Source organism: Lathamus discolor, chromosome 5 (genome assembly GCF_037157495.1).
Source record: "Lathamus discolor isolate bLatDis1 chromosome 5, bLatDis1.hap1, whole genome shotgun sequence".
Lineage (NCBI taxonomy): Eukaryota > Metazoa > Chordata > Aves > Psittaciformes > Psittacidae > Lathamus > Lathamus discolor.
Window position 1 is genome coordinate 86,400,528 of NC_088888.1, and position 25,106 is coordinate 86,425,633.

General features: G+C 40.7%; 1 protein-coding gene across 7 annotated transcripts in view; it reads left to right on the plus strand.

Moving 5' to 3' along the window:
* Window positions 1–254: 254 nt before the first annotated feature.
* Window positions 255–25,106, plus strand: part of HMGCLL1 (3-hydroxy-3-methylglutaryl-CoA lyase like 1) — an 81,555-nt gene continuing 56,703 nt past the window's right edge. For 5 of the 7 annotated variants that reach the window (XM_065679158.1, XM_065679157.1, XM_065679160.1 and 2 more), the window contains exon 1: window positions 304–518. In XM_065679158.1, coding sequence (XP_065535230.1) covers window positions 402–518 — 117 coding nt within the window. In that variant the 5' untranslated portion in view covers window positions 304–401. Of the gene's footprint in view, window positions 519–8,367; window positions 8,445–22,598; window positions 22,612–25,106 lie in introns of those variants that run through there. The other 2 variants (XM_065679161.1, XM_065679163.1) reach the window with 2 other exon arrangements.

The following is a 25,106-nucleotide window of genomic DNA, read 5'->3' on the forward strand; positions in this document are numbered from 1 at the left end:
TTTCTCCTCCACCCCTCCCCGCAATGGCACGCTGCTCTGGCGCTGCCCAAACCCGCACTACCGGCGGTCAGTCACTGCCGGGGCTTCTCTGCCGGGCCGTGAGGAGGCGGAGGTGAGGCGAGGCTACAGGCCCGCCGCCGCCTCCGGGCAGGCTGACCCCCGCCGCTGGGGTCCGCCGCAGCCGCCCGCTCTTAGGGCTGAGGCGGCGGTTGTCGCAGCGCCCGTGCTGTGGGGGGGAGGCGCGGCTGCGGTACCGGCGCCGAGGGCTCCCTCGCTCCGCCAATCACAGGCGCTGCTCGGGGCCAGGCTGCAGCCAGCGGCTGCGGCGGGGGCCGCGGCGGCCCGAAGAGCGACCTTGCGGCTGGCTTTTCGGGCTGCCAGCGAGGGCCCGCTGCCGCGCCATGGGCACCGTGCCGTCAGCGCTGAAGCACTGCCTCAGCTACCAGCACCTCCTCAAGGAGCAGCTGTGGATCGGGGAGCAAGCCCCGCAGCCGCCTGCGTCTCCGCACCGCGGGCAGGTACCGCCGGGCGGGGTGAAGGGATGGAACGGTGCCGGCCCTGCGGGGCGCGGCCGCCGCCAGGGGGAAGCCGGGGCCCGCGGGGCGCGGGGGGCCGCCGCCACGCCCTTCACGCACGTACGCCCGTCCCTGCTGCCCCCTGCGCGGGCCGGCTCTCTGCCCCTTCCCGGCCCTCGCCGCAGGGTGTGAGGGCGTCACGGAGCGGTGGGGTTCGGATCCCCACACACCAGTTTCTGCGTCTTTCCTGGTCAGTTTCAGAATACGGCTGATTTAAAACCATCTGAACTGGTAGTGCAGACACAGGTGGGCATCTCCGGTGGCGCTGTGGTCCCCTCCACCTGTTGGAATTTACTGTGTGAAAAGTCATAAACCTGTGGGGTGACACACGTTTTGGTGAGGCCACAGTATCGCCCAGGCTGTTCGGTGTTTGTACGGCCCTAACAAGTGTGATAGGCCCATCTGCTGTCGGGTGGAGAGTTGCTACAGCTCTAAAAGTGTGGAGGCAGAGCTATTGGCTCCTCTGGAGCAGCTGCACCCTCCTTTTGGCCAGGGACTGTCATGAATGAGTGAAGGTGGTTGTGCAGCCTCCTATCTGTCCGCTGTGAACACGTGTGAAGAGTGACTGGAGATAGCAGGGAGTGGGAGAGGAAGTTTGATGAGGAGGCATGTAGGCAGGCCTCCAAATGAAGACCATAGGCCATGACTGTCCTAATCGTGGCTTTGGAAGAAAAGAAATGAAGGAAAGGGAAAGCTACCAGTGGCTTTTAGGTAGAGGCTGCATAAACCTGGAGAAGGAGATCAATGTGATTAACTCAAGCAAGGAGGTAATTCTACAAGGAAATAATTATGAGCATGACATTACTTTTGCTATAACAGCACACTTACTGTTCGGGCATATTGTGTCTGAACTGTCATTCATTCTGAGTCTAATTCCACTAATCAGTTGGTGCTTCAAACATTAAAAATCATGAGGCAAGCCTACAACATTGACTTAAAATTCACATCTTCAAAAATGCACTCCTTGTTCTCTTTTGGGGTTTTTTTCCCACCTTTCAGATATACCAGAACTACATCTTCCATTTTTCTGCACCATCTGGAAGTGAAATTTAATTATTAGAGAGGAGTGTAACTTCAGAGGTAGGGAAATAATGAAAACTATAATGTTCTGAGTGCCATGAAAGCTCACAGCATTATAATTTTGCTTTAGATGATCTGAGCTTGATATTTCAAAAGCTACATATATGGAATACCCAAAGCAATACTGTTGTAAGCACAGAGCTTTGTATAGGTAAGCACCATACAGCTTTTAGCTGTCACAGTTCCTTGAGAATAGTGCCTATCCAGCACTGAATTTTGGAGAAAAAAAAAAAAACCAGAGCATAATTCATTCAGTTATTTCTGTAAAAGTGGAAGAATATTTTCTTGCTTTAAAGAGAAACAGAATGAAAAGACTTTTGTGTACTGGCATGAAGCAAAGCATTAGAACCTCTTCACTTGCCCTTGCTACATTTTGGTGCATCATTTGCTGTAAGTTTCAAGGGCTTTTTGCAACAGAGAGAGTTTGAAGTCAAAGACAAGCGATAATATCTTCACCAAAAATAGTAAATAAAAGGTTTTTTATTGTAGTGGATGTCTGTAACCTTTACTTCATTTCTGGAGTGCTCTTTCGTTTTCACAACCATTTTTCTTATTCCAAGCATACAGAAAGAGGTCTTCCTCAGTAAACAGCAAACAGGAGAATTTGCTGCTTACCTTCCCTGTGCACACTGATGTGATCGCACAGTCTGCTGAGCTCATTGACACTAATCAAGTCCAGAGTTGGACACTGTTAATGTTTTAACATTTGCTTCTGCATTGCCTTGCTGTGATTTTTATTGGAGGGTTTTAATAATTTTCTTTATTTTGCATTAATATGTTCAAATTTCCATTTTTCTCACATGGATGCTTAAACAGCCCATAGAGGTTTTCCTTATGGTTGAGTGCATTCTGTGCCAATCCTGTTCAAGAAAATACTTGTTCTTCTTTGTGTGATCTACAAACCATATTTGCTCAAGTGGTGGTTGTTAAAAGTGGGGTTTTTTGTTTATTTTGACCAATGTATTTGACCAGTTACGGGGACACCACTGTAATCACATTTATGTGGGTATACTAACAAATAAAATGGGGGAAGTGACTTAAGGTGTAAGAAAGGTTTCCCAGAAGTGTTTCCCACATTTCCCAGTTTCCCAAGAAGAGTTTCCCAGCTTTCATGGCTTATGGAAATAAGGTGTTGATTTTTCTTGCTGAAATCTTTTCAGGAGTTTTTAATATTTTTTTTTTTTTTTTTTTGTTGTTGTTTTGTTTTTGTTAACACAAAGTAAAATGTTACTAGAATGTTGCTACCAGGACACTTGTAAAACTGAAATAGTTCAATTTGGTTTTGAAAATCCAAAATATATAAAAATTTGATTATATGCTGTGCTGACTAATTTGTAAAGGTCCAGGATTAACCACTTGGAGCTGTATTGAAGGCAAAACAATAGGTACTAGAGTGAGTAGTGGGATATCTTTGCTTTCCTTTAATTTCCCTGTTTAATTTAGCCAACAATTCTGTAGTATTTTTACAGCTTTATTTGATTTTAAAACATAGGGTTGCTTGAGGAGTGAAGTACGGAAAAGGAGAGGTGAAAAACAATGGCTAGATAGGAAGTAAGCAGGATTTTCTAGTATCTATTAGTAGAATTTGGTAATGTATATTTCACTCTTATTTGGACTAGTCTGTATTACAAAAAATTATTGAATACCTTAATAGTTACCACAACAGGCATGTGGTGTTCCATTATCTTCATTTTATTAAATTTTCTAATTTGTTAGTTTTGTTTGCTTCAGAAATACCATCTTTTGTTTCATATGAAAGTTCTGCTTCATTCTCTTAACATTAGCACAGCATATACTGTTTTTATAAATACATCTTATTAAAATTAAAGGTCTGCTTAATTTTACTAAATAGGAGCTATAGCTACGTGAGAATTTGTTAAAGACATGGGTTTATATCAGAACTGTAAAATGTGCTAGGATCTGCCTAAGAAAGTGGTGGCAGTAGATGTTGCAGTCCTAGGAAGATATCCGCAGTGATCAAGATTGCTGCTAATGGTGACTCATAGCACTTGACTGAAATTTGCAGTGTACTTTGTGTTCTGTTTTATAAAATCCTCAGGCTGAACAACAGGGAGTAAGGCTCTCTGTTGATTGCTGCTGCTGGTTGTCCTCTGGCTTAGCAGGAGCCTTCTGACTGGAAGGAGGAATGGCCTAAGAGAAACTGACATTGGTCTCATCCTACAGACTTAATGTTATGTTTTCATGTAGGTTAAAATGCAATTTTAACGCATTAGGAATAGGCTAAGAACACAGCAGGGAAGAGCTGGATGATTGAAGAAGTGGTGTAAAAGACTGGGATGAAATTCAAAGGTGCTTTGAGACTAATAACCCAAACTCGAAACTGTGACAATATCAGAAATGACTGAAGAAGGGAATAACCTTGGAATACTCACAAGTCATAGAATCATAGAATAGTTAGGGTTGGAAAGGACCTCAACATCATCTAGTTCCAACCCGCCTGCTATAGGCAGGGACACCTCACACTAAACCATCCCACCCAAGGCTTCATCCAACCTGGCCTTGAACACTGCCAGGGATGGAACACTTACAACCTCCCTGGGCAACCCATTCCAGTGCCTTGCCACCCTAACAGGAAAGAATTTCCTCCTTATATCCAATCTAAACTTCCCCTGTTTAAGTTTGAACCCGTTACCCCTTGTCCTGTCACTACAGTCCCTGATGAAGAGTCCCTCCCCAGCATCCCTATAGGCCCCCTTCAGATACTGGAAGGCTGCTATTAGGTCTCCACGCAGCCTTCTCTTCTCCAGGCTGAACAGCCCCAACTTCCTCAGCCTGTCTTCATACGGGAGGTGCTCCAGTCCCCTGATCATCCTCGTGGCCCTCCTCTGGACTTGTTCTAACAGTTCCATGTCCATGTTGAGGACACCAGAACTGCACACAATACTCCAGGTGAGGTCTCACAAGAGCAGAGTAGAGGGGCAGGATCACCTCCTTCGACCTGCTGGTCACACTCCTTTTGATGCAGCCCAGGATACGGCTGGCTTTCTGGGATGCGAGCGCACACTGCCGGCTCATGTTCATTTTCTCGTTGACCGGCACCCCCAAGTCCTTCTTTGCAGGGCCGCTCTGAATCTCTTCTTTGCCCAATCTGTAGCTGTGCATGGGAAAACTACAAGCTGCCAATACAGTATAGCTGTTAAAAGAGTCAAATCAAGTCCTTGGATACGTCAGATCAAGTATTTCCAGTCAAACAGGGAAATGTTGCTGTTGCAAAACACTGTATCTGAGGCTTGTTCGGTTTTGGTTAGCCATGTTCAAGATTGAATTGCAGCTGGGACAAGTTAGGCCTTGCACCACTGGAATGGTCAGGAAAATGGAGGTGAAATGTAAAATAACTGTTCTGTTTGATATCTAGTGTTAAGACCTGGGCAGGCAGCGAGGGAAGAAGAGGAAAGAGCTGCTTAAAATAAAGGAATATGTTGCCCCACACAAACAAATGCTTATAATTTGTCTATTAAATACAGAGTATAAATCTAAAAGCTAAGTATCAAGTGGTGACATTCTTTAATAAAGATAAAATAAGCAAAATTCTGAGGGTGAGTAACCTATATGATTTATGTTTAGAAAAAGGACTATATGATGTGGTTTCCATCGTAGTGAAAATGATTGGATTTTTAAATTTTGTGTATTAAGGAATAGGGACTAGTTACTTAGTTGTTGGGAAACAGAAGACAGTTCCAGTTGTTAATTACATTGCATGGCTTACAATACTTTGGAAAAAATAGAATTAGTTAAGATCATTGTGCCACCTTCAGTGTGGATATTCATCTTCTGCCACTTTAAATCAGTGCATCCTGCTCTACTCTGCAAGAATTGTAATGGCTAAACATAGCTAAGTCATAAGCATCTTTCTCTTAGACCCTGGGTTTTAATGAACCACTAGTTATGTATGGCATATTAGGAGTTACATGGTATGGTAAGGGCTTCCTACACCTACTACAAGGAGAGCAAAATTAAGTAAAAATTAAGTAAAAAAAAATAAAACTCTAGTCTCTTGCTCGCCCAGATATGGCTGTGGCTCTAGGAGGCATAAATCTATCTAAATAATGCTAATGTGTGCTCTGTTATCCTGTAGGATTTCTGTCGCAGATTGAGACTGTCATATGGATGCAATACCCAGAATTATTAACACTTGTTTGGTATATTATCGTTGGAAATCATAGTGTACATTGTTGTCAGTTTTATCACTGGAGAGGAACACAAATTTTACATGCTAAATATGTATAATAATGAACAAAAGCTTGGGTCATCTAATTTATACAGATAGCTTTTGTTTTCAGTGCCTAGGTTGCAATGATTTATATGCTACATGCCTAAATATCCAGACCTAAAACACACAGCCTAAGGTTCCCACATCTCCTCACTGCATGACACTTGTGGATCAAGAGATGCACACAAGTGTCATGCTTTTGCAGTTTGAATATACTATTTGCAATATACTGTCATGTTTTAAACATATGCCTGAAGCCTCTCAAATGTATTTTTAAAGTAACTAAAGAATAATAAAAGCCACAGTCTTCTCGTCTTAACCACTTCTGTATTTGATGGTTGTTTTGATTTGAATTATGGCGTAAAAAATGAAGCATGTAGTATTGTGCTAACTGGGAGAAGTCATGTATGTTTTATTTGAGTATTTAGCTACACCTCAGGGGTATAGCTAACTGATTTGAGGCATACTATATTTTCACATTATTTTTATCTCCATGTAATTATACATTCCAGGAATGAATTCATATTTGCAGTTCACCTTTAAATAAATATTTAGGCTATTTTCCTTTTTTAATTTAATTTGTTTAGTATAAGAAGTATTATAAAATTTGCTGTCAGCAGTATTGCAAATGTATTAATTTATTGTGACACTGTATGCAAGAATAATAATTATAATATTAGAATAATTATAATTTACATTCTTTTTTATCTGTTGAAAATTGCATATAATATGTATTTTTAATAGAGAAAAAAGAAGGTACATGTCCTGAACTTTATATTGCAGAATTCTTATTTCTTGACTTTTTTAAAAGATGACATTATTTATAGATATTTAATGAGATCAGTATAGAGAAAGTGTATTAATTGCATGGGGCAAAGATCTTGTATTCTTCCCCTCCACCCTCTCCTTTACCCACCATACTTAACCTCATCTGTGTTTTCATCATGGGCTTCCAGAGTATTTATATTTTATGTTGGTTTTCATTTGTTTCATTTACATTTATGTGTGTATTTGAAAACTAAATATCTGGTCACTAAGAGACTGAAATTCCTGATTTCCAGCCCTTTATATTCCTCTATAGAGGCTTTGTCAGTGCAAAGCTGAATTGATGGATCTTTTTCTCAACAAATGCGTCACAAGAATGGGGCTTTTTTTCTTTTGTTGCAGGTTCTCATGCAACATTTCTTGATGTAAAACTTACAAAGTTATATATAAAAATAAAGTAGAAATGATTAACTATAATTGAGAACTAAATTATAAACTAAGTTTGTATCAGCATGCTGTATCTTTATGACTTTGGAGATGATAAATGATATTTGATACATGCTGACATGGAAGGTCATAAATAAAATACAAAAACACACTCCCACTAAATTTAATCAGAGTAGAGATAGTTCAGTGCTGAGATCCTTCCAAAATTTTCTTTGAAGTCAAGAGGAGTTTCTCCTTTGGAAGATCCATTCACTAGACTCATGCCAATTTATTCAGCCAGGTATCCTTTATGCTGCAAAATAAGAGCTCAAGAACGTTGGTGGATAAAGTGTTGAAGAGAGAAAGTCCAAAAAGGCTAGGTATTTGGTTTGCTAAGGGTGCCAAACAGGATGTTAGAAGTTAAGAGGCTGATAATAAAGTGTAAGTTATACCTAAATAGAGTCACTGGTTTTTAGTTCTTTTGTGTCACTGGATCATAAATAGTGGAAAGATAACAGGAGCTTTTTAGTTGATACAGATTTATGCTATACTGGGATTATAATGTGGGTTTAGAAGTTTATAATACAGCTGGAAATGTTGTAAAGGATTTTACAGATCTTGCTCTGCAAATTTGGGAATTAAAAAAATGCACAGGAAATTTCTACTCAGACCCAACATCTGTTTTTTGGTGAGATCCCGTTTTGACTTGTCCCACCTCCACCTCCTTCAAAGCCTACATATGGGCACAGTGATGTTCATTTCCTCTCTTGCCAGTTCAAGGAACGAGATTTAATTTCAGACACCCCATGTGTCAAATCATCATTTTAAAATACATACATCTGAGATCATTCTTCGTAATTTGTTTTCTCATTGCCTTGGCTGAGAGCGAAGATAAAGTGAACTGCCCGAGATCAATTAGATCCAAATTTAATTCCTATTGAAATGAATGGATTTATCTCAGGTTTTAATAAGGATTTCATTTACAGTTTGTGGATCTTCTAGCTCTAGTTTGGGTAAGGAAGTCTTACAGTGCCTTATTAAGACTACTGTAAGACTTACCAGTTGGTCAAACATAGAAGTTTTCATAAAGCAGAATACTTACTGCTCCTTAGTAATCAAATTCTGTATATTTAAACTGTCTGACAAGGTGGCTAATAGATAGCAGTAACAGTTGTGTCTATAGTGGCTTGAAGTACAAGTTTTTATTTTTTCACTTAGACTTGGCTTGAAGTTGGAATGCTGGGTACCTAGAATGAAGTTGCACTTATTTTCTCTCCATTTTAATGACAGGACCTTTTTCGGTGTTTCAGAGGAAAAAGGTAGCTCCAATTCTTGCAGTATCTGGGTTGGAAGATTTGCTTGTTTATGTAAGTATGTGTTTGAATTTCAGTTTCTATGTGAATATCACACAGTAAGAAACTGGTGCAGTGTAGGTACAAGTCCAGAGATAAAGCTGAAATGAGTTCTTGTCACCTCTGCTCTTTCACAACATAAATATTCGAGGTGTTTAACCAAGGTGATGATTCTCTGAAATTTTAGGAATTGAAGGTTATTGAGATCCTTTGATGTGTCAAATGTGGAAGAAGTTATGTTTAAAGAAACAGTGGGGGACTGCGGAAAAGTAGTTATTTAGTATTTCAGGCTGTGTTGAATTCCGTTGTTTAGCTTCTCATTCATTTAACAAAAGTTAAATATTTTCTTTAGCATACTTCTTTTCCCCAAAATGTATATTTTAAAAGATAGATGAAGTGTGAAAGAGAAATGTGTATTGAAGATGGTGTGTGGTATTGTGAACTTGCTGGGGAATGTGTACCACCTTACAGTGTGTGCCAATGCACATCACAATGCATATGTGGACCCTGACATACAGTGTAATGAAATACTATGCAGTCAGTAAGGCTCATCAATTAACCTCAGAAAATATTGGAATGTAAAAATATTAATTTTAAGAATGGGAATAAAAAGCTGTCAGGCACAAATTTATAGGAGAGAGTTCTCTCTGGTTATCTAATCCATCCATCTTCTGTCACTTGAAAAGCTCATCAGGATATTGAAATTCTGAGAAATGTTGCTCTGTTGGCTGATCTGGAATTTCTGAGATAAGAGCATGTAATATGAGGCCTTTAGCTCCATGATCAAAATCAGGCTTTCATACTGTGCTAAATACTAGTAAAGCTAATTCAGCATTTTTCTTTTCAGCAAAAGGGAAATATTTTATTACTGCTGTATTAATGTACAGTTGTATAGCCCTTTTGGGGCAGAAATGTCAAAATTGTGCACACACTTTAAGTAGTGCAGTGGAGATAAAAGTTTCTTCTATTTTGTAATATGTTGATAGTGACATAAGTTTTAATGAATAATAAAGAGTTTATGAAATATGGGAGTACAAACCAGATACAGATGTTGTTCTTCTGACTATCTAGTCTTTTAATCAATCTTTCACTCCAAAGGAATCACAAACCTGATAAATGCATGATTCACTTTTCAGGAAAATATTTTTAGAGAAAGTTATAAGGGTTGCTTTTCAGTCTTTAGGTATCAGAGTTGGAAGTAATCAGTTGATGACTTCACAGACTTTTACTGGGTTAGACATAATAATTGATGGTGAAGATTCCATCGTAGTTTGGTACAAAATTCTAATGTTGCAAAGGATGTAAAAGATGCTGCCAGGTTATAAGAAGGAAATTCTAATTACTGCCAAAATGCCAGCTGATACTATTTTTAGATAATTCCCTTGTTAAATGGAGATTTATGGTTTGATGTAAATGAATGAGTTACTCCAAGTGTTATATTACATTTTAGTTTTTTATTTGGATTAAATACATTTATGACAGTGATTCTCAACAGCTTTTGCAAAACAAAACAAAACAAACCCAGATTTATTACATGCAAAAGCTGCTAAAAGGTGCATTGGTAAAAAAAAATCTCTGCTGGGTAGACATTTCTTCTTTGCTTGGGTTTTTTTTGGGTTTTTTTTTGGGGGGGGGTTGTTTTGGTTTTTTGTGGGGTTTTGTTTTTTTGTTTTTTTTTGTCCACAGATGTTAGCTGTTTTGTATGGGAATAAAGGTGTTAGTTTATGAGTTTCTTGGAGAAAAAAGTTTAAAGGCTTTGAGTGCATAAGATGTGTGGACTGAAGCGCCGGAGGACATTGGTGGAATGTTAGGTGAAAACCATAGGGAAATAATTCAACAGCAGCATCTGGAAAGGAACTGTATGTGGCTTTAGGGTTTACTTTTAATGCAAGTAGTTAAGATGAGATTAAATATAGGTGTTAGTATGTGAGAAATGGGGGAACAAGCTAAGTGATGAAGATATATCATGTGGAATACTGGTATTAGGCAAAAGATTTAACAGACTCCACAGCTGATCACAGCTGAATTTTTAATAGCCTGGAAACATAATTTGAGTTATATGTTGGCTTCATATAAACCAGAACAGCTTACATGAAGAAATTACTGGGGAAAGAGAAGGAAGAGGATAGGTAAGTTCCTTTGCCCTGTCGTGTCTTAATGTTGCCTGAATGGTATGAAGAAGGTGGAAAGTTAAGCTACTATGTCAGCTGGCTGTTGGCTCTACAGAGGGGAATCAACTGGTGATTAAGAATTTTCTCTTGTCTCCCTGCTGTTTTTTGATATTTAGGACTTGATTCAATTGCCTAAATATAATTGTCTGGTGCCGTAAGAGATGCTGTAAGGCACTAAGATGGTTTATAGAGCTGGCAGATATCAAACAAGATTAATGGGAGACCTCCGCCCTCTGGCACAATAGCTGGAAGTCAAGTGGGATGCATCTCAGATGCACTAGTGCCTGTAATTTGTCACCTGACTTGCACCCTTACAACTTGGAATTGTGTCATCACTTGACAGTGATGAGGAGTGGCTTGCTTCAGCCAGCCATGTTTCCTTGCTGATGCCATTTAGGATGCCCTATAATATCCTACTTTACCTCCAGCTGCCAGAAAAGGCACAGATCCTGTGTCCTACATGCTGTGTTTAGGACACCTTAAGATGTTATATCTGAATATATAAATAGACTTTACAGGGATACCTAGCACATCAGTAGACATGTATGTGTGGATAGCTAAGTTCAGGTGTCTTAAAGTCCAGTTGAATCCTGCCATTAAGAACATTTCAGGACATTTTGAGCTTAGTGAGTTGTATAGCTGGCTTGCCATTTATTCCCTAAGTATTATTATCTATTATCAGTTTAGAACAATCCTGTGGTGAACATTATGTGTCAGTAAAATGAAAGTACAGCTAATGGTAATATTAGATATTTTTTACTTTGTGCTCAGTTAACACTGGCCCACTGCTGTTACCAGTTTTACAGCAATACACATTTCTTTCTTATCTGTTGTACAACTTACTGTCCAGAATATGGAGACTGAAAAAAATCTTTCTAAATATGCAAAGTCTGGAAGTGGAAGCAATAAAAAGCCTAGGAAATCTTATGATTCACTTTGCCAAGACAACAATCTTCTCAAGCAGTCTGAAGTGATAGGACCCCATTTTTGTTTTGCCTTTGTTGTAGTTTCTCTAGTACCAATCCATTTTCTTCGGCTTGTTCCACTTCACTTTTTTCAGGTTTGCATGATTAGAACAAATTACTATCTTAATACATAACTATTTAATGGAATAAATCAGAAAGTTAACCAGTTCAGCAGAAGCTGTGGCATATGAATACTTTTTAGTAAACTCATAAACCCTAATATTTAAAAAAAGTTTATTTAAAAAACCAGTCATTATATTTTTTTTCTAAATTTCATCTAAGCTAAATTTTCAATAGCTTTAATTATTATCAGTTAAATGGGCAGAAACTTATTTAAATATGTTCACACTTGACTGATTCAGTTGTGAAGATGGAGCATTTTTGCAACATGGAGAATCGTGCAGTGTTCAAGATACCGTAATTTCCTTCCTACTGTTGGGAAATTGTTACGGTAGCACTTTGCAGATGTTATTTTTCTAAAGAGCTTTATAAATTTAAAATTCTCCTGAAGGATGAGTTGCCAACAGTGGCTAAATAAATAACCGTTAAACTACTGTCATTTTTATCAGTGTCTTTTGGGAAGAGAGCTATGGAAAACATAGCAGTGAGCCATCAGTACTTGAATTAAAGATTTCCTTGATCTCTTGGGCACTGCCTTTGGACACAGAAGGTGATTTTGATGACAATAATAATTGAGAATAGTTGATTTACTTCCAACTTTTTACTTGAGTTCTTGAAGATCTATGCATAACTCACTTTTATTTAGAATGAGGTATTAAAGAGACTTACCTGATAAAGTGGATGGGCTGGTTTGTCAATGTATTCATTTTCCGCCTCCCCTTGATATCCCAAAGCATTACAAAGGGCAAATTATTTTCACATGTTGGTTTTGTAAGGATGATCATGCCTCTGCGTTTTCAATGTGTGTGGAAAAACACCACTCTTTCAGCTTTCTAGAATTCTGTCTTCAGTCTTGCCTGTAAAACACCATGCACACCATAATACTATTACCATAAATAATAGTAAAGGAAAGTGTGGGAGGTTTTGGCTCCAGTGTCATCAGTATGCTGTTGATCTCAGTTCTCTGTATCCTTTTCTTCCAGCCCAGATGGCAGACTGTAATTGGCTTTGACCAAGATAGGGATATGGATGAAAGTGAGTTGGCTGCAAATCAACTTGGTTAATGCAGAAATGCTGCTTGTTAGCATTTAGGGAAATAGAAAAAGGTAATGTATACACCATGTCCTGAAAATACATTTTTAATTTTTGCTAAAGTGACTGGCTGTCACTTTAGTTGGCCTCTTACTAACAGAGGCCTCTAGTACCATTTATAGTTAATTGACTCCGTTGCAACACAAGTTTAACTGTGGTTGTCTATTCCTCTGCTACCACCTGACTCTAGTAATGTATTCCTTTCATCATTAGTTTGCAAGTTATCTAAAACTGTCTGTAACTGCAGCACATTTGCCTTCTTTTAGGTTGCAAGATCTCTTAGATTTAATTGACATTTTGTCCTGGATTTAGCTATAAGAGTTTTCTCCTTCCAAGTAGCTGGTGCAGCATTTTGACTTTAGTCTGAGAACAATGCTGATAACACACCAATGTTTTAGTTGTTGCTAAGTAGTGATTACTCTGATCATAGAATCATAGAGTCATAGAATGGTTGGGGTTGGAAAGGACCTTAAGATCATCTACTTCCAACTCCCCTGCCATGGACAGGGATGCCTCACACTAGACCAGGTTGCCCAAGGCTTCATTCAGCCTGGCCTTGAACACTGCCAGGGATGGAGCATTTACCACGTCTTTGGGCAACTTGTTCCAGTGTCTCACCACCCTCACAGTAAAGAACTTCCTTATATCTAACCTGAACTCAATTGCTGAGGTGAGTAGCTCGAGAGAGGGCGCCTTTAACACCGGAGCGGGGGAGAGATCAGCGTCCAGGAGCCTCAACTCAGAGCGGCCAGAGCTACCGAGGGAGCTTCAAGTCTTCGACAGGCCCTGCCCAGGAGCCGGCAGCTCCGCGGACGCGAGCCGGGACTCACAGGGGGCGGAGCCAGGAGCAGCGGCACCAGCCCTGAGTGGGTAAAAACCTGCCCCAGGGAGCACGGGCAAACAGAGCGGGATGAGGCAGTTTGCGCGGCAGTTCGTGCGGGCAGGCGAGCGGGATGGTGAGCACCCGTCGTATGGCCAGGGCCCGCTCTGGGAGCTCTGCTCTGGCTGCCCCGGCGGTGGCCAGCATAGGCACCCAGACAGAGCAGATGAGAGGGGAGGCTGCAGGGCAGAGCTCGGAGTGTAGAGGGTGCCTGCACTGGTCTGGTGAGGGAAAGGAGCACGATGGACAGGGCTGCGCTCGGTGCTCCCTGATGGAGGCTCTCCTGCAGCAGGTGGCTGAGCTGCGGGATGCTATTAGCGGGCTTCAAGATGTCAGGGTAGCTGAGAGGAAGCAGGGCTGCTTGCTCCAGCCCCAAACTGTGCAGGGGCCTCAAGCTTCCCCTCCAGCTCATGGAGGAAAGAAGGAGGTCACCAACCCGGGAAATTGGAAATTAGTGACAAAGAAAAATAACAAAACAAGGAGGAAAAGGACAATTATAGGCAAGGGGCTTCCTCCTAAATCTGTTGTCCCCATGCAGAACCGCTTTGCTGTCCTGCAGGAGACTAACGAGGAAATGCACTTGCACCACAAACAGCCAGATTATGCATGTGTAAAGATCTCTACTGGCGCTACAAAGAAAAAGCGGCGGGTCGTAGTAATAGGGAACTGTACTTTGAAAGGGACGGAAGCACTCGTCTGTCGGCCTGACCCCGTCTCGAGGGAGGTGTGCTGCCTACCAGGGGCACGGATCAGGGATGTTACAGAGAGGCTGCCTGCTCTAGTAAGTTCCACGGACTATTACCAGCTCCTGGTGATCCATGTGGGTGCTAGGGATATAGGTAGTAGTAGACTGGGGACCATAAAGAAAGACTACAGAGCCCTGGGAGAGGTGGTTAGGGGCTCCGGTGCTCAGACAGTCTTTTCGTCAATTCTCCAGGACACAGGGGAGGACCAAGAAAAAGCTAGGAGGATTGGCCAGATTAATAAATGGTTAAAAGGGTGGTGTCATAGTCAGGGGTTTGGGTGTCTTGAACATAAGACTGAAGTTAGTAGGCCAGATCTACTGGGGGCTGGTGGAGCTGCTCTGGTAAAGAAGGGGAAGAACAGTTTTGGTAGAAGGCTTGCCAGACTGGTCAAGGAGGCTTTAAACTAGATGTGTTGGGGGAGGGGGGCATCATTCCATCCCAACACACCCAGTCAGTTGCCAGCACCTATAATAAATGCTTGGAACAATGTAGATATATTCCAGCTGCTCCAGCCAACGAGCCGGCTTCATTTGGAGCTCGTCTCAGATGCCTCTATACAAATGCCCGTAGCATGGGGAACAAACAAGAGGAATTAGAGATATGTGTACATCTACGGGGGTATGATATAATAGGCGTCACAGAAACATGGTGGGATGGCTCCTATGACTGGAGTGTTGGAATGGAAGGTTACAGGCTCTTTAGAAAAGACAGGCCTGGCAGGCGGGGAGGGGGAGTTGCCCTTTATGTTAGGGATAGGCTGGAGCGTATGGAATTCTGTCTGGGGGCAGGTGAGCAGTTTACAGAGAGTTTGTGGGTCAGGGTTAAAGGGAGAACAGCCATGGGAGACATTACTGTGGGAATCTGCTACAGGCCGCCTGATCAAGGAGAACCTGTGGACGAAGCACTCTACAGACAGATAGGAAAAGCCTCACTCTCGCAGGCCCTTGTTCTCATGGGGGATTTCAACCACCCTGACATCTGTTGGAACGATGGCACTGCACGGCACAAGCAATCCAGGAGGTTCCTCGATTGTGTGGAAGACAACTTCCTTCTGGAAGTAATAGAGGAGCCGACAAGGAGAGGTGCCATGCTTGACCTTGTGCTCACCAACAGGGAAGGGCTTGTTGAGAATGTGGTACTACAGGGAAGCCTTGGATGTAGTGATCACAAGATGGTCGAATTTGAGATCCCCAGGAGAGTGAGAAGAGCGTGTAGCAAGTTCACTGCCCTGGACTTCAAAAGAGCAGACTTTGGCCTCTTCAGGAGCCTGCTTAGTAAGGTTCCATGGGATATAGCCCTGGAGGGCAGGGGGGCCCAAGACTGTTGGTTGATATTCAAGGATCACCTGCTACAAGCTTAGGAGTGCTGCATCCCAACTAGAAGGAAGTGTGGCAGAAGGGCCAGGAGACCTCCTTGGATGGATAAGGAGCTGCTGAGGAAAATTCAAAGGAAAAAAGAGGCTTATAAAAGGTGGGAGCAAGGACAGGCAGCCTGGGTAGGGTACAGGGATATTGTCTGGGAAGCTAGGGACCAGGTTAGGAAGGCTAAGGCCCAGTTAGAATTAAATCTAGCCAGGGATGTTAAGGATAACAGGAAGGGATTCTACAGGTACGTAGCAAACAAAAAACAGACTAGGGACAACACAGGCCCCCTGAGGAAGCTCTCGGGAGAACTGGCTACACAGGATTTGGAGAAGGCTGAGGTTCTGAATGACTTCTTCGCCTCGGTCTTCACTGGCAAAGGTTCTGACTGCACCACCCAGTTCTTAGAAGGTAGACGCAGGGACTGTGAGAATGAAGACCTTGGGCCTGCTGTGGGAGAGGATCTGATTTGAGACCATCTTAAAAATCTGAACGCACACAAGTCCGTGGGACCTGATGGAATCCATCTGCAGGTCCTGAAGGAGCTGGCGAATGAAGTTGCTAAGCCACTGGCCATCATATTTGAAAAATCATGGCAGTCAGGTGAAGTTCCGGACGACTGGAAAAAGGGTAATATAACCCCCATTTTCAAGAAGGGGAAAATGGAAGACCCGGGGAATTACAGACCAGTCAGTCTCACCTCTGTGCCTGGCAAAATCTTGGAGCACATTCTCCTGGAAGGCATGCTAAGGTACAGAAAAACAGCAAGGTGCTTGGTGGCAGCCAGCATGGCTTCACTAAGGGGAAATCCTGCCTGACTAATTTGGTGGCCTTCTATGATGGGGCTACAGAATTGATGGATAAGGGTAAAGCAGTTGATGTCATCTACCTGGACTTGTGCAAAGCGTTTGACACTGTCCCACACAACATCCTTCTCTCTAAATTGGAGAGATATCAATTTGATGTGCGCTCGCAGCCCAGAAAGCCAACTGTATCCTGGGCTGCATCAAAAGGAGCGTGACCAGCAGGTAGGAGGAGGTGATCCTGCCCCTCTACTCTGCTCTCGTGAGACCTCACCTGGAGTATTGTGTGCAGTTCTGGTGTCCTCAACATAAAAAGGACATGGAACTGCTGGAACAAGTCCAGAGGAGGGCCACGAGGATGATCAGGGGACTGGAGCACCTCCCGTATGAAGGCAGGCTGAGGAAGTTGGGGCTGTTCAGCCTGGAGAAGAGAAGGCTGCGTGGAGACCTAATAGCAGTCTTCCAGTATCTGAAGGGGGCCTATAGGGATGCTGGGGAGGGACTCTTCATCAGGGACTGTAGTGACAGGACAAGGGGTAACGGGTTCAAACTTAAACAGGGGAAGTTTAGGTTGGATATAAGGAGGAAATTCTTTCCTGTTAGGGTGGTGAGACACTGGGATGGGTTGCCCAGGGAGGTTGTGAGTGCTCCATCCCTGGCAGTGTTCAAGGCCAGGTTGGATGAAGCCTTGTGTGGGATGGTTTAGTGTGAGGTGTCCCTGCCTATGGCAGGGGGGTTGGAACTAGATGATGTTGAGGTCCTTTCCAACCCTAACTATTCTATGATTCTATGATTCTAACTTCCCCAGTTTAAGTTTAAACCCATTACTCCTTGTCTTATTGCTACTGATGACGAGTCCCTCTCCGGCAGCCGTGTAGGTCCCCTTCAGATACTGGAAGGCTGCTAGGATGTCTTCACATAGCCTTCTCTTGTCCAGGCTGAACAGCCCTAATTTTCTTAGCATGTCTTCATACAGGAGATGATTGAGCCCCCTTACCATCCTTGTGGCCCTCCTCTGGACTTGCTCCAACAGCTCCATACCCTTCTTGCGTTGACGACACAAGGACTTTTCAGTCTCATGCTCTGCCAGTGAGGAGGGGCACAAGAAGCTATGAGGAAGCAGGGAGAGGACACCTGACCCGAACTAGCCAAAGGGATATTCCATACCATAGCACATCATGCTCAGTATATATACTGGGGGGAGTCACCCTGAAGGCAGATAGCTGCTTGGGTCGGGCTGAGTATCGATCTGTGGATGGTGAGCAATTGTATTGTGCAACACTTGTGTTTATTGATTTATTTTTTTTTATTCTTTCCTTTTTTAGTTTCATGTTCTCTCCCCTTGTTATTTCCCTCATCATTATTATTATTAGTTTTATGGTATTAGTTTTATATTATACTTTAGTTATTGGACTGTTCTTATCTCAGCCTATGCATTCATTACTTCAGTTTTGTTTCCCATCCTGCCTGGAAGGGGGTGTGAAAAGGGGAGGTATGAGTGGGTGGCTGCGTGATTCTGAGTTACCAGGTGTGCTTAAACCACGACATACTTTTACTCAGACCTGTTCAATTCCACGTGCTGTACATGTGTTGAAAATAGCAACAAATGCTTTTTTAGAACATTGCAAGTCATCAGTACTAATTCAGAAAAGTCAAACTCATCCGAGAGATTGATGTTTGAACAGATTTATTGTTCTTTCAGGTTATTAATGATTTTATGTAAAATATAGACAAGAATGTTAAAGAAGACATTTCTTTGTTTTCAAAGATTTTAAACAGTCTTTGGGCTTGATTTTGTCATGTAAAGCTGCTGCTCTTTTTTCAGAGCATCCAACATCATGGCAGAGAATTGGATGTGGTTTACAGTTGCTCTTGGAACTAGCTGCTTCTTCTGTTAGACATCCAGTCTCCAGTTCCGGAGATTCCATTTTTGAAGGGTGGTCAGAACAGCAGTTCTCTACCTGCACCTCCATGTGGAATTTTCTGTTTCCCTGGAGCTCACATTTGGCAAATTTTAAGCCTTGGCCACCAGAAAAGTTTGCATGAATCTCTACTGACATGGAGGAGGTTATTATCCTTGACAATATAGTTAGAATGGACTGTCATGATTTTGATGATCACAATTTTAAAAAGGAAAGGTTATGCAATTCAAACGTTCACATTTTTTACCTTTGCTTACTAAAGCAAAAGGCTTCTGGGGATCAGTAACTGTCTTCACATTATAATAATTTTTATACTTATTTTCCGGTATACTTTCACTGGCTTTTTTAAAGCAAGTTATCAAAATATTTGAAGAAAAATAAGAATCAAAACCAATAAAATGTGTAAAATAATAGATCTAGAATGTATATATTTATATGCCTGTATTTCCCCATAATATTTATTTCTAGTATATGAAATAATACTAGTAATTTTATTTTATGTAATAATGTTATTTATGTTCCTTCATGAATATTTGTATTTTGAACAGGTCATCTTCATAGATTTTTATCTTTACCATTATGTAAGGTGGGAAATACAGCTTTTATTCATTTTCTATCCAGCATAGTCATTATTGTGTACCTGAGATAAAACCACTGGTTGTGACCTCATTTCACTGCATCTGTGCTTTGCACAGTTTTGGGGGTTCAAAGCAATATGTGAAAAGTTACAAAGCAATGACTTAATCAGAACTGAAGTTAAAGAATATAGGCTAGCAACTCATGGGTTTATATACTGGTACTGGGAAAACTACACTCCCAGTGTAGCATTTTGGTCTAGCTCTTCAATCTTGGAAGAAATACTGTTGCATTTTGTGTACTTTTTAAATAATGGAGAGATCAAGAAGAAAATCTAGTTATGAAAAAAGAGAAGGTCATAAAAAATACAGGATGATATTGTTGCAAGGTCTGTATGGTAACCCATGTTAATTTGTTTGACTACAAATACTGGTTTCAGAATGCATTCCAAATCTATGATGTGATAAAAATGAATTCTTAAGTCTGTTACTTCTGAACTTGGCGCTTCCTCACAAAAGGGGAAAATGAGCAATAGTCTAAGTATAGTCAGTCTAAATTTAGTCTTTGATGTGATACGAGAAGTACAACAGAAAACAACAATCATGTATTTAAAAAATGCATTAATAAACTATTAGAGCTCATTCTGAAGCTTTTAAAATGAAAGAGGAGACACCTCCAGACAGTATTCAAATATGTGAATCCCCTTTCAATTAAAAAAAAAAAAAAAAACAAACAACCCAAAAAACAGAACTGTGGTTTCAGTTTATGTTTATTCTTAGTTCAAGCCGAGTTCACTCGAATTGGATAGATGAGGCAAATTATATGTTTGAGGAAGCTGCAGGTTTTATTTGCATCTCTGAGCAGCTGATCACATCCACTGTAAGCAAAAGGGTAAACTACAAATCATAGAAAACAATATTCAGCAGGTGTTTCACCCAAAGTATGTGAGACTTGACCTCTTGTGATCTAGTATAAAGGAAAACAGCCTGAGAAGTGAGGAATTCCTTCTCCTACTCCCTCTGGTAGACTCCTGCAGACAGAGATTAGAGTGATTTATTAACTCTGTAGCTCTTTTGGACAATGTGCTATTTTGTGTTTGTCTTGAAAGGAGTTGCTTATTTGATTGCTACCTCTTGTTGCATTTTGCTAAGACCTGGGAGATACTGTGCTGTGGAATCAGTTTGCACAGTTAGAACACCTCTGGTGATCTCTGAGCAGTAAGTGATTTAGCAGACTTGTATATCATGCCTCAGTTTTCTGTTTTATGAGCAGAGTCATGTTTGTGTATCAGACAGAGCTTTGTTACTGTTAGTTGGATTTTCATGTATTTTTTCATGTTTGTTGTTTGAACAAGACATTATCCTTTGGGATTTCTTTCATAGCATCTGATAGCTGTAGTTTCCACTGGGTAAGGAGGTGGTGCAGCAGGGTCAGAAAGAGCTAATGCGCAAAACAAACTTACAGATGTAGTTTATGACTGCTGCTGCTCTAGTCTGGAGCATGTGATATTTCTGTCCTCCATCAATAAAGTTTGTACTTACAGTGCTAACCCTTAGCAACTATTACACTTTCTTTTTAGGTACAACTGATAAAAAGGGGCAAAAAGAGAGCTATACAGGCTTCATTCTATTCCTAGCATGTACAACCTGTGGTAAAGAAATGCTTAAAGAGCATAGAGAGCTTAGGGTGGTAACAGGCAGGTCACCAGCCAGGGCCCAGTCCCACAGCAGCTGAGTGAGGTGAGCAGGCTAGTCCCAGAGGTGGTAGCTGGGTTCAAGCAAGAGTCCAGGTCACTGGACAAGCTTGTGGTGACAAGGGAGAACAAAGGTTAGAGCTGGGAGTGCAGGTCAGTGAGTTGGGGTCAGGATTCAGTTCACTGATGGTAATCAAGATTGGCCATGCAGCCCAGTGACAATCAAGTAGGCCCACGGTGGTGAAAAAGGTCCAAGGTCAACCTGTAAAGTCAGTCCATGGGCCAAGGACTGATCAGTGTGACTGCTCTGTTTACAGAGGAGTTATGGGAAATCAAGGAGGCAAGAATTCAGTTGGTCTGAAATGCTTCTAATGCATAGCTTAGACAGAAGAATAAAAATCATGCCAAGTGTTCCAAAGAGATGCTCTGAAACAGGAATTAGAATCCTCTTCATTGGGCTGATCCTGCATAAATATCCCTGTGTTCCATGTTGCCTTTCACATATCTGGAAATCTTTTGATGCCTAAGGTATCAGTGGCTGATGGCATATTTTGGATTGAAATGATCTGCTACAGCAGGTAATATTACTTCCTTTCTCCTATGTATTTATCTGTATTCCAGTTTTCCAGTGAGGAAGATCTTGGAGGCAAAAAATGAAATGTGACAGCAGAATGGATTGGGAATCACATCAGCAAGGAAAGGTGAAAACTTAATTTAGAATTATGAAAAGAATGCATCACCTACAGAGCTCTTGGAGAAACTCAAAACATGAATTAAGACATAGGTAGATGTCTACAGCAGCTGAAGTTCCTGTGATAGCCACTGCCAACCTAGGACAGGACTCAGTTGCCTAAACATAGGTGCCTAGTGCCATTTGAAACATGTAGGATATATTTGACACCCTTATGGGATAGGCATATCCCATAAATTGTAGGATGCATAAGAGACCTACTTTTTTCTGGAGTGGTATTCAGTCCCCAAGCAGTTATGCAGACCTGGCTATTGGGATCATCAGCCACTAGCTGCGAACTTTAGGGTGACCTGAATTATTCTTTATCAACCATATTAAATAAAGATTAAATAGGTTTGAAATGAGACCTACAGTAACAGCAAAGAGACGAAGTGGGACCCATGCCCTTCCTGAGCAGCAACACTTGGAGGCAAGAACTCTTAAGATATTTATAATGTCTGAGAAACATATGTTTAGACAGGAGGAATGAGCAGAGGTTTCTTAACCTTGTGCTGAATACCACTCTTAAACCTCAATTTCTGTAGCTTTGGAAGACCTATTCTAAAGGATTTCCAAAAGGAATAGTAATATATAGATGGTATTTAGCTTTTTTAAATTTATAACTGTATGTCCATGAGTAGTGTAGTTAAGAGTATTATTTGAATTTTCTAGTTTTGTGTAATAATAATATTCTTAACAGAGACACATTTTCTTACAATCTCTGGAGCATTCCCTATTAATGTCATTTGTTACCTTTTGCACTATCAGTTCATCAAAATTTTGTTCACTTGATAGAATTCTTTTTACAAAAAACTAATTTCTATTTTCTAAATAATACCTAGTGGGGTTAATAAATAAGGCAAATTCAGTGAACAGCACAAAAGGCGACGGGCAGAAGTACAATAAATTCCATTTAAAGATCAGAAACTTATTTTTTTACTGTGAGGGTGATCAACACTGGAACAGATTGCCCAGGTGTTTCCACCTGTGGAGATACTCAAGACCCAGCTGAACATGGTTCTGGGCAACCTGCTTTAGTTGATCCTGCTCAGAGCAGGGCTGGTTAAACTGGATGAACTCCAGACATCCCTTTTGACCTCAACAATTATTTGGTTTGTTCCAGGTAAGTTAACTCTGCATTTAACTAATTCAATTCTGTAGTGATTTACTTGCATTTCATATTTTGCCTTCCTGTGGATGATGTCAATTTGTCTGAATTCTTTTTTAAAGCAGAAAGCCCAAAACTAGACACAGAATTTCTACTCATTAAGTGGCAGGCTACTGTTTTATCTATGACATCTCTGTTTATAGCCTAGAACTATATTTGCCCCCCCCCCCCTTTTTTTTTTTTGAGGTGCAGGTTTGTTTTTTTCTTTCTTTTTGCTTGAGAGCAGGATGTTACAGACTCATTTTCAGTTTGTTATTCTCTTTAACATCCCCGTCCTATTCTATAGAACTATTTAGTTGTGTACTCTCAATCTACTGTCTTACAAAAATCTGGTTTTGGAGTGTCAAATTTTTGAAAATGGAGAAATAAGTATAATGGAATTTGTGAAAGATGACAGGCAAAAATTCTTCTAAGTAGTCGATTGGCACCAGATAAAGCCAGGATAGTCGTAAGTGTTGTATTATATTTTGTTTTTTGTTGAAATTTGTCAGATTTATTTCTCTAGTATGTCAATGGAATTTTGAATTCTGGTGTTATCTAAAGCACTTGCAACTGCTTTGATTTTGATATTTCAATGATATAATTCAGTTCATGAATATGCAATGTTATAATAAGAAAAGTTTACTTACTGAAAGCTTCTCAAGGGCTAATGAGTTTTTTTTCTAGTCTTGGCCTGTTACTATGTACTGTTCTCCCAGTGGTCATGTCATCAACATACAGTAGAAATTCTAGGATGAATACTCAGTTTATTTTTACTGAGGGATATTTACCAGGTGTGTCACTGTTTTCTGAATATCTATTATTTATATTTCATAGGTGATTCTTCTCTATTTCCCCCCTAGTTAACTTGGGAATGAATATGTTTTATGTCTGCGTTCGAGTAGCACAAACTATATAAACAAGTCTCTGCAATATCACTTCAGTCATGATCTGATTATGTACTAAGATTTTCATTTCTTCCTGTTCATTTCCTCTGTGTCTTGTAAAGTTTAGAGACATCTTTGTGTTCAGAAGGTTGACCACTCTTTTCTCCTTCCTGCAATTGTACTATTTATCTCAGAGCCTTCACCCACTTTTTGGACATTTGTCCATATCACTGCACATATACATATGGAGTTATGATGCCACCTCCCTGCTGATCCTTGTTTAAAACTACTCTCCTGGGTAATTTGTGCAAGATGGACCTACCTTTGTTCAGTTGTCCTCTGTGCCAGAACACCACCTTGTGGAAAAGGAAAGCAGAGCTTTATCTTTTCTTGGCTAGAATGATTGAAAAGAGCTGAACCCCCAAGATTCTTCTCCCTTACTTTTGGGTCCTTTCAGTTACTTTTGAGCAGCTCTGGGCAATATTTGCCAGTACCATTAGTGGCCATATGAATGAGCTGCATGGAATAAAAATCAGAAGGCTGAAGATACCTCAGCACCTTTACTAGAAGTAGTGAAGCGGTGACAGAACTTTAAAAAGTGTGTTTATTTAATTTGATTACATTTATGGTTATGTTAAGATTATATTGCTTTAATTAAGGGTTACTAGGATTTCTATAGTAAACTTGAATTTGGAGCTATTTATAGCTCAGAGAAAGTGTTTCCATACAGAAATTTGGCATTCGGTGTCTCAAGCTGAATGGTATGGTTTTCGTTTTTCTGTTTTGTTTTTTTTTTAGAAAGACTCCTTGGCTGCATTCTGTTTTGAGGGAGGCAATTTTTTGTGGTTTTATATGCTTTTTGTTCTCCATTGGCAAGGCTTGATACATGGAAAAAACAAATTTTCCAGGCTCTTGGTCTTTTATGTCAACTATTTCCTTTTTGATATTTCAAACGTTATACTTGAGTAGTCATTGCTTTTTAACAGAGCAACTATGTAATTCAATAAGCAAATACCGCTAAGTATCTACCATAACTACATTTTATACTTTGTTACATAAAAATAATTCATGTAATATAATTTTGTAAAGATTTTTTTCTCAAACAAAATTATTTACCTGACATGTTTAGTGTTTAATGTAAGTATTTGTGTATTTCTGTAAGGTTCATTTTTTTTTTGGATTCTCTTAAAATATAGCAACTACTTTTTGCTTTTGTATTTATTTCCGTTTCTTATTTGTAGACTGTTTAATGCCATACTTGAAGGTGTTGAAATTCTCTAAGTTAGTTTTATTGTTGGTTCCGTAAATCCTTCCTTTTACCCTAGGGTATGATGCACGTTTGGAATCCTGTGGTTAGAGTTTGGAGAACTTGATCACTTGGTTCATGAAGCCCAAGTCTTGATTAAAGGTCTAATGCCATCTGGATAGCAAGCAGAGAAGTGTTTAGATTCTGTGTAAGTTCTTAAAGACTTCTAAATTGAAATAGCATCGAGCCTGGCACAGAATGTAACTGGTGGCTCAGGTGACTTCAGCTGTGTTTCAGGTTATGTCCAAATATTCTGCAAGTGTGGCACTGTGATTAGA